The sequence below is a fragment of the Symsagittifera roscoffensis genome, chromosome 2 (genome assembly GCF_963678635.1).
Source record: "Symsagittifera roscoffensis chromosome 2, txSymRosc1.1, whole genome shotgun sequence".
In the NCBI taxonomy this organism is placed as follows: Eukaryota; Metazoa; Xenacoelomorpha; order Acoela; family Convolutidae; genus Symsagittifera; species Symsagittifera roscoffensis.
The window spans coordinates 73,725,858-73,735,479 of NC_087063.1; the positions used below are offsets into that span (position 1 = coordinate 73,725,858).

The 9,622-nt window shown below is 35.1% G+C and overlaps 3 protein-coding genes across 3 annotated transcripts in view; all 3 read right to left on the reverse strand.

Moving 5' to 3' along the window:
* The window catches only part of LOC134840490 (Bardet-Biedl syndrome 1 protein homolog), a gene marked incomplete in the record, with an annotated part of 512,639 nt that overhangs the window by 437,049 nt on the left and 65,968 nt on the right, over window positions 1-9,622 (reverse strand).
* LOC134840491 (uncharacterized) overlaps window positions 1-9,622 on the reverse strand; it is a 453,696-nt gene that overhangs the window by 378,106 nt on the left and 65,968 nt on the right. The gene's annotated exons all lie outside the window — the stretch shown is intronic.
* On the reverse strand, window positions 1,895-7,836 carry LOC134839965 (uncharacterized). Its single transcript, XM_063855593.1, has 3 exons — window positions 7,749-7,836; window positions 3,723-3,961; window positions 1,895-2,110 (listed from the first exon to the last, which is right to left on the reverse strand). The coding sequence occupies exons 1-3, from the start codon at window positions 7,834-7,836 to the stop codon at window positions 1,895-1,897; spliced, it is 543 nt and encodes a 180-aa protein (XP_063711663.1).

The window sequence follows — 9,622 nt, forward strand, 5'->3', positions numbered from 1 at the left end:
TGCTAGATTTTTCGAGTACGTTCAAATTTTAGCTGGTCTATCATTCGCACTTATATATTCAGTAATTTTGGCATGGTAATCACAAAAATCCAACTCTTTCCTGGTAAGATAGATTTTGTTTCGTATCTGGCCGAGGTTGAGCTCCATTTTGAAATAATTGTTTTTTTTAGGCTTTTGATTTTAAATAAGAGCCAAAAAAAACGAAGCGTCGAATGACGAAACCACATTAAAATCAGTTCAAGTAGCTGCCCTATACCAAACAAGACGATCCTCGCCTGATCCTTACGACTCTCGTTGCCTACGGAACTGAAGGACAACAAGCTACAAGACTAAACTTAAAGATGAATTTAACTTTTGAAAAAAAAAAGATAAGATTAATAATGTCTATGAAACGTTAAAAAATCTTCGACTGCTGTCGTTTGCGGAATCTTATGCGTATTTGCTTTTCTTTTCGTTAATTTAGTTCGACGCTTTTTACTTTTATTGATAAGCTCGGACAGATTGGGGAATTGACGTCGAGTGACTCTCAAACTTATTAACGCGGGAGGATGAAATAATTTAAATTTACGAATTAATTCTTAGTCGTTAGCTATTCTTTTTGAGGTTAAATGTTTGGTCTCATCAGTGGTGGATATTCCTATAGCAACCAAACCTCCATAAACTTTGCAGGTCTTTTGACGGTGTACCTAAATAATGGCTGATATTTTGTTTTTATCTACTTTTAGAACTTCAATAAGACTTTCTGGTGTAACTTTTTGGTCTTGCTCAATAAATTATTTGTATCATCGAGCCAAATTATAATGTTTTTCTGTATCATACATTTTGATGAATTGCTTAAAAGATACTGAACAGTCTTTTGTCTTTTATTTTCGTTCAAATTAAAGCTCAAACCGGGAACTGCTTTAAAAAGGTCGTCGAGGCGTTTTTGTAGGGTTAATGATAATGTATTTACGGAGTGATGGAGAGAACTCGCAGAAATGGTGAATACCAGTGAGAGTGATAAAGGATACGGGTGTTTTAATGGCAATTAACTTATGGAGTCTCTTGTTGTAAATTCGTCACATGTAAATAAAAAATAACAATTATGACGATAATAACTTTAGAAACCTTTTAGCTGAGTGTTTCTAAGGTTCTACTAATGCTTCGTTTCGGTACTGTCTACGTTAACGCGTACAGTTTATCGCTGAAACTTAAGAACGTCACGGCAAAACGGTAGTAGTAAGGGTCGGGGCAGTATGCGTTCGAAAACGGGGTCAGCCGAGCAAGTTTTTAAAGATTATCCAACCACTGGAGGAAACCGAGGTAGGGATTCACTCAGAAAACTTGCTCGACAGGGTTGACGGTTTTAATGATTGAACGGGCGAAACGAAAACGGTGTTTTCCAGCTTTGCCCTATATTCAGACAAAAAAGTTTCGTTTTTGTCAGTGATTATTTCGGGAAAAGCTGGTAAAGTTTTTCTTTTTTTGAGAATTTTTTTTTGAGAATTTTCTGGATTTTTTTTCACAAGTGTGAGGGTATCTAATAGGGTCTTTATCGGTTTGCAATCCACAACATCGTATATAATTTTATAGCACTGATCATCAAAAAGTAGCACTATTTTGGGTTAAAAAACTAGCACAAATTAGTGGTTCAAAGTTAGTTAAAACACAAGTTCAGTCTTACAAACTTTTGCATGGAGAAAAATTCAGCGGTTTGTAGACCAAAAATCCAGAAATATCGCGTTTTGAGAAAAATCCACAGTGTTTCCAATCAGGATAAGGGTGCAACTCGACACCTATAATTAGGCCTAGGCCCCCAAGTACTCGTCTCGCAATGACCACGTCGGCTTGCCTGTCATTTAGTACGTTTCGCTATTTGAAGGCTTCTTGATTTGTAGACTAAGGTCGCACAAACTTATGCCGGGGTGTCGTTCCTTGATTCTGCGAAAGTCGTTTCAAGGTCCCTAATGACTGTTGGTTGACCATGTGCGGAAGAACAGTTCTTTCTACTAGGACACACCCCGAGCAATCTGTAGTTGTGACAGAGACTAGTCTTGTACAGTGCTTTGTTCTTCCCTCCCAAGTTGTTTCGCACTTTCAGTTCTGTTTTCAGAGTTTTCAGTTCTGTTTTCTGCAAACCAACTTCGAACCGATTAAGACATTAGCATTTTATTTTTCTATCAAGTTCGGCTCAAATAGGATTCTCACACGAAACGACTGAGGTGAGAATCGAACACAGGTCGAACTTAATGACATTCGAACCCACAGCTGGTATTGCCAGGCAACTATACTGATTTTATACTATATTTTCAACTTTAATGCTATGTAACATTAACAACGTTATATTACTCAAAGTCTATGAAACGCCTAACTAATTGAAAAATAAAAAAATTTTGAAAAAAAAAATTAATTTAGATTCAATTACAATCGATAATAATCAATTAAAAAGTCAATTTTGTTACTTTCAAGCTAGTATCAATATAATTTATAATTCGATTCTTTCAGATTTTCATTGGGACAAACCACAAAAAGTCCATATAATCGACTATCAACAATTACAGTTTTTTTTAAAAAAAAATATAGTGAGTCGCAATTCAGCAAAATGGGTTAGAATTGATCAGAATCACAGTTGCGACTAAGAATTAGTAAAACAATTTCAATCAAATAGTAAATGAGTTTTACGGTTTTTTCACAAACTCATGAACAGTAAAACTGAAACAAAACAAAGCTGCTCGTAACACAGCCTTTCCGACTGCTCGTAACGCATGTTCCGACTGCCTTTCAAGGTGTATGGTGCAGTCAGCACAATAAAAAATTAAATGAAATAAATTAAAATGAAACTTTTTTTTCTAAATTTTGAATTTCTTAATGAAAATCATCTTAATACACGCCATATAAAGCACAAAAGGATAGATTTCGCTCCTTGTAACAAATTAATTATCGTAAATTAGATTCTTTCAACTAATATGGAACAATTTTTAAGACAGAATAACGTTCGGCTTACGCGTTAATAGCGCGAAATATATCGCGCGTTAATTGCCCCAAATTGTCCATAATGGCAATCTTTAAACTCCCGTAACTTTACGAAGAAAAATAATCACTGGTAAAGTATCTTTTCAAATTTGAGCTCAGGACAACAATACCTTTCGAAAGAAAAAAAATGTCAAAAATGGCTAGTTAAAAAATCGAAATTTGTCTGAAGGAAAAAAAAACCCCACGCATCGAAAGTCGGAACAATAAAATCAATTCGCATTTCTTTTATATGAGTGCGGGAAAGATTCAGAAGAGATCTGATCATAGCGAAAAAATGAAGCATGCCTCTGATCAGACTTCACCGATGATACTCCCATCAGTAAAAAAAATATATATTTTAAAAAATGTTTATGTAAAAAAAATCCCAAGGTTCATCTGAAGTTTTCTATTTTATTTCTTAGAATTACAATAAAATGAACTGAGTTTTGTCAGTTCTAAATGAAAAAATATGCTCTCTGCGTTTTAGGGTTGTTATTTCTAGAATAAAGTTGTTGGTGGGTGTTTGAAAGTAAGCTTATTTCACCAACGGATGTCAGAAATTTCTTCTAAACGAAAAGCACTAAATTTACTTCTTTCAGTTTCTGAATTTGCCGGATTTATCCTCATTGAATAAAAGTATTATGAAATAATTGAAACTAGGTAATGGCATCTATTTAGAAGTTACTAACCTCTTTTAGCTATCATCCGGATCTCGTCTTATTTCTACATACCTGCATCTTTTCACGCTCCTTTTTCGAAGCACTTTTGTCTGCTTTCTGCGAAGTAAGCTCTTTGTCACAACTGTTGACTGTTACATGATAATTCAGTGTTTTAGTTGATTTTGCGTTGACTCTGTCTTTAGCCGTATCAACATGTCTGTTGGCTGCCTCGTATTTGGCCAGAGCAGCTGTTGCTTGTATTTCTATTGCACATGTTTTGCATCTGCTGCGAGGGGAAAACACATCTGCAGCTGAAAAACAAATTAATTTGATTTTCGTCAAATTTTTTTTGTTACCATTTTAAAACGAGCCCAATTTTATTACGGAAGTAGCACAGATTATTCCGAATTTGAGTCATGCTTTCGACCATTAAAAGAGAGAGCTTTTGTTATTATAGAGCCCTACGAAAATTATCAACACCATAGTACAAAAACCGCAAACTGCTAATACAAAACCTGTGTTTTTTGTTACTAATTCTAACGGAAGGGGAATATAATCGGAAACAGAAAAAGAAAGTAGTTGAAAAAAACCTGTGGCTCATGTTTTGACGCATTCATTCCCAGTCCCAACATAAAAAATGCAGGTAATAACTAATTATGCTTGACAAATAAGGTTGTGCATGTATAATTTCCCCTTTCTTGATTCAACGATGCCATGGTACGTACATATCCGCCTCTAATTTGCGTCGGTGCAAAACCTTTTTTAAAAAAGCTTAAAACCTTTCAAAAATTGAACCTTTTTTCGTATGCCTCGCCACGCTGTGATATTTTGTGGAAAGGGCTATTTTTAATGGGCAAACATGATAAGAAAGACTCATAAATAAATTTTGCAATACTAAATTTAAAAACCACAGATATTGTAAATCAAAACACCTCGAATTGGTTTTGATGCAAAAATACAGTCAAGCATTTAGTAATTAAAGTTCGGTAAAAAACTTTTTCTGCCAAATATTGAAAGTCTCCATCTCGAGAATTCATCTTCCAAAGCTCTTGCAACATGCAAAAACTGATGAATATGCTATGTGATTGGCCGAAACTCTTGTTCATGGGTTGAGTTTTTGTTCCGACCAATCAAAATGGGGAGGAACTTTGTATTTGGGTATTGGTTTTTATCTTTATGTATTTTTGTTTTCAACGCAAAATCAAGTACCACCAATAATCCTTGGAATGGGTCGAATGACACGTCATATTAAAGCTTTTTCAGTTGTAATTTGAATAACATTTAAAAAATCATCCCAATGTCAAGAAAATTCACTTTGAAACTTCTCGAGTTGACCAAAAATGCTTGTCATACAAATTTCATAGATGAAAAAACGTTCATTATACAATTTTCTATAATTCCGTTGTAGAAAAATGTAAGAACACTCTACATAACGCTTTTTCTCATAAATGAAAAAAATATGTTTAGCATTTTGACATAAATCGAAAACATATCATTTTTCAAAAAACTATTTTGGTAATATTATTGTTTTCTTCAAAAACACAATAGCCATGGATTTCTTTACACAAGAAACCCCCTCGGTTGAAGAAAAGTCTCACAGATACCTTAATAACTTTTAGACATTACTTCACAGATTTTTCAAAACTATAAAGTAAAACCTTAAACTTTTGCTCATAGCACAAAATTTTTTTGCGAAAAATTGTTCTAGTCGAAAATCATGGCACGTCTTTATTGGTATATTGAAGTGTATCTTTTAATATAAAAATATTTTTAAAAACTAAAATTGGATTTGCGCATCATCTTTTAAGCAATTTGGTTTCTGTGGTTTAAAAAATTCAGCCTGGACTACGCTATAGACAAAATTAATTAATTTTTGTAGGCAATTTTTTTTTCAATAATTGCTTATTTGAGCTTAAAATTGATATTGCAATTGATAATTAAGAAAAACTATTTTAATTTTTGTTTTTTTTTCTTCCTTAGAAGTTTTTTATACATCACTGTAAGCAGTGCTTTTCATACAATTTTCATACAACTCTGTGTATGAAATCGTACGATACGCCTTTTTCTTTTACGGAATTGTATGATAAGCATTTTTTCTGCATGGAGGTCATCACGAGTTTTTATTATGAGCGAATAAGCTATTTACCTTAAGAAATCAAAGTACTGTGTGGAGCGATATATCAAATTACAGCTTTTTCAGATCTTTCAGAAAATTTGAAAAGTTTTGAGAAAAACCGTTTCGAAATTCTTGAGTTTTAGTCTAATTTCGAGCCAGTAAAGCAAGCGAACAAGCTTATAATCGAAGAATTAGTCATGCAACTTTAGTTGAACTCCAGTAAATTTGTCTTTCGAAGCTTTTTTAATGCAATCTTTGCAATGAAAAACTTCAAATTTCAAGACAATTTCTGCAAAAAAAAGAAAAAAATTCAGAAAAAAAAATTAAATATTTTTTTTGTTTTTTTTTCTATGTCCTTTTTCTAATAAATCATTGCCCAACTTGCCTATTTTCCTATAACAGTCAATTCTAGTTTCCATAAGATCTCTAACAGATGTATAGTTTTCATCTATAATTTTCATATCTATAACTTTCATCAGATTTTTTTTTACTATAACCGAAATTCTATTTTTTCATCAGATCTTTTTATCACACAACTCACAAAAACATCATCAATTTTCAAAAAAAAGACGTGGAAAATTGTTTTATGCATTTTTGAAATGAATATGATCGGAACATTCTGTGCTACTTGCACAGCCATTGGTTATTTTTGTTTTTCTTTCTGAGGACAGTTGCAAAAGTGTTTTCTATGAAGTCGTGTAATTTCAAGGACGCTTTGAGGGCAATCGATCGAAAAAATTAGCTTCCAGGGTTCACACAAAACCTCACTTAGTGACCTAGACATCAAGACATCATAACTAGCTACTAACTACAAAGAGAAAATCAAACGAAGCCCCCCCCCCCCCCCCCCCCCCCCCCCAGTGGGAAAAGTATCCAATACCTTCTTGTGAATCTTGTGAATCTCAATTCAATTGATGCTTTTAATTGAAAAAATTTTAGTTTTAATCGAGAAAATCTTAGCTATTAGATTAGCTTCAATATCGAAGGTTGTCTGTCTAAGGGCAGGGTTATAACCCCTCTCACTTTAGTACCAAAAAGTTTGTGGCTGATTCATAGAATGTGAAAGTAGTCAGGCATAAGGATCTCAATTTCTGCAGACATCGAAATGACAATCACAGGCATACAGTAAGGTTGCAAAAAGCCGTCGTAAATGTCCGATTGATATTTTTCTTGTTAATTATTAATTTACATGTAACATGTAAATTTCTTGTAAATGTTAATTTGTTCCAAAATCGAGATTGTCCAAATTCACAGCTCAATGGTTTCTGAAATGTAGTGCGCTTCATTAAATACAGGTCTAAGCTGTCATCAAAACAGACTTTTTTCGCGACTCTCGATGGCAATGTAACCAATCCGTTAGAGCTCAGTGATGCACAATTTTTTTGCGCTCCCACTTCTGAGTTCTTCAATACAGTGTTAGAGATTATTGCGCCGGAGAAAAACTATTTTAAAATTGAGCCTTATAGTGGTCTGTTAGCTCTTACTTTAACTGGATGTATTCGTCACTTGCCAGAGAATCAATTTTTGAATCGATGCCTCAATCGCATCATTTCAGAAATTCATCATCAGCGTTCCATAAATCACAAGAACTATGCAGTCCCGAAGCTAGATCAGTACTGCGTGTGGCATGCTGATTATGGAAAGTTTTGGAACGTTTAACTTGCACAGTTATGGCAGATCTGCCTGCAACAATAAAAGGTTATCAAAAACAGCCTTCCATCAATTGTTGCTTCAGCTCTTTTGGATTGATGTTTGTCTTTATTTGCCCATGTTCAGAGAAAAGTTGATTAATAGTTATTGCCTGCAAGACGAAATGCAGGCCATATTGAAACGATCATTTTTTGGATAAGAATTGAACACTGAGAGAGGGTAGAGTGTCATGGGCATAGAAAAAAGAATAACCCGTCTATGAACACCATCGGTTGAGTGGCCGAATAAATCATTATTTTCACCACGGTAGAAAACGCTTGTGCATTGTTTACCTGATGAAACGAACAAGCTCCTTTTTAGCCCACAGAAGAACCAATTGGAAATGTAATCCAGCTGTTTTGCCTTTTCATGGCGGGTCATCTTGTGATGTTTTGCAAAAAAAAGTCGAGTACATTTTTCAACTATAGCCGGAACTCAAGCCTGATTGTTTTGATACGTTTTTTCCTCATGCGGAACAGCGTCTCATTTCACGTCCTTGGCTCTTTTCCACTTCACCACCCTCCTCCCCCCATATTTGAACTTCAGTTTTCAAACCAATTTTAACCTTTTCATAATGTAACGAAATTTTGCATGGTGAAACTAACAATTGTGATCAAATTTAATCTTCAAACAAGGGGCCCAGCTGAAAGCTGGAGAGACCTGTTTGATTATTTTAATATTGATTATTTTAAAATTGTTTTAAAATTTCAGGTTTCTCAAGCCGATAGCGCCCTTCCTACGCAAAAAAAAGTGAAAGAGAAGCTTATGCATTCATTGGTAACGCTTTGGTAAAAAGTTTTCATGAGGGAACTTTTCAAGTACTTAGGTGTTTCCCTAGACAATAGGGGCCCAGCTGGAAGCTGGAGAGACCTGTTTGGTTATTTCAGAAAAAACGTTATACAAATTTTTGATGAAATCGAATTAGCTAACTTTTCTTAAGTGTACAGCTCTTCCCCGAGACAAATTAAGGACCAGCCGCTTGGGCAGGGGAGTTTCCTACAACCTGGCCTATCGATTAAACCCTTAATCCCAAATCTGGATGGGTACTTTTTGAAGAAATCGAAAAAGTTTGAAAAAATGGCCTAAAAACCGAAAAATTGACTATTCCTAAGTGTATAGCTCTTCCCCTAGACAAAATAGGGACGAGCCGTTTGTGTAGGGGGGTTCCTACAACCTGGTCTATCGATTAAACCCTTAATCCCAAATCTTGACGGGTAGTTTTTGAGGAAATCGGAAAGATTTGAAAAAAGGCCAAAAAAGTCAAAAAAGTGACTTTTCCTAAGTCTATAGCTCTTCCCCTAGGCAAGTTAAGGACCAGCCGCTTGTGCGGGGGAGTTTCCTACAACCTGGTCTATCGATTAAACCCTTAATTCCAAATCTGGATGGGTAGTTTTTGAGGAAATCGATAATTTCCGAAAAAATAAGCAAAAAAATCAAAAAAGTGACTTTTCCTAAGTCTATAGCTCTTCTCCTAAGCAAATTAGGGACCAGCCGCTTGTGCATGGGAGTTTCCTACAACCTGGTCTATCGATTAAACTCTTAATTCCAAATCTGGATGGGTAGTTTTTGAGGAAATCGATAATTTCCGAAAAAATAAGCAAAAAAATCAAAAAAGTGACTTTTCCTAAGTCTATAGCTCTTCTCCTAAGCAAATTAGGGACCAGCCGCTTGTGCATGGGGGGTTCCTACAACCTGGTCTATCGATCAAACCCTTAATCCCAAATCTGGACGGGTAGTTTTTGAGGAAATCGGAAAGATTTGAAAAAAGGCCAAAAAAGTCAAAAAAGTGACTTTTCCTAAGTCTATAGCTCTTCCCCTAGGCAAGTTAAGGACCAGCCGCTTGTGCGGGGGAGTTTCCTACAACCTGGTCTATCGATTAAACCCTTAATTCCAAATCTGGATGGGTACTTTTTGAGGAAATCAATAATTTCCGAAAAAATAGGCAAAAAAGTCAAAAAAGTGACTTTTCCTAAGTCTATAGCTCTTCCCCTAAGCAAGTTAGGGACCAGCCGCTTGTGCATGGGAGTTTCCTACAACCTGGTCTATCGATTAAACCCTTAATCCTAAATCTGGACGGGTAGTTTTTGAGGAAATCGAAAATTTCCGAAAAATGGGCAAAAAGTGAAAAAAGTACCGAGTTGTGAAGCTTTTCTAAGACCGTAGGGGG

Excerpts from the sequence above, each read along its gene's own strand:
- LOC134839965 (XM_063855593.1), bottom strand. The coding sequence starts at position 7,836 with ATGACCCGCCATGAAAAGGCAAAACAGCTGGATTACATTTCCAATTGG. Across the intron at positions 3,962-7,748 it reads GAGCTTGTTCGTTTCATCAG|CTGCAGATGTGTTTTCCCCT; the intron begins GTAAACAATGCA and ends TTTGTTTTTCAG. Across the intron at positions 2,111-3,722 it reads AGGAGCGTGAAAAGATGCAG|AAAACAGAACTGAAAACTCT; the intron begins GTATGTAGAAAT and ends GTTGGTTTGCAG.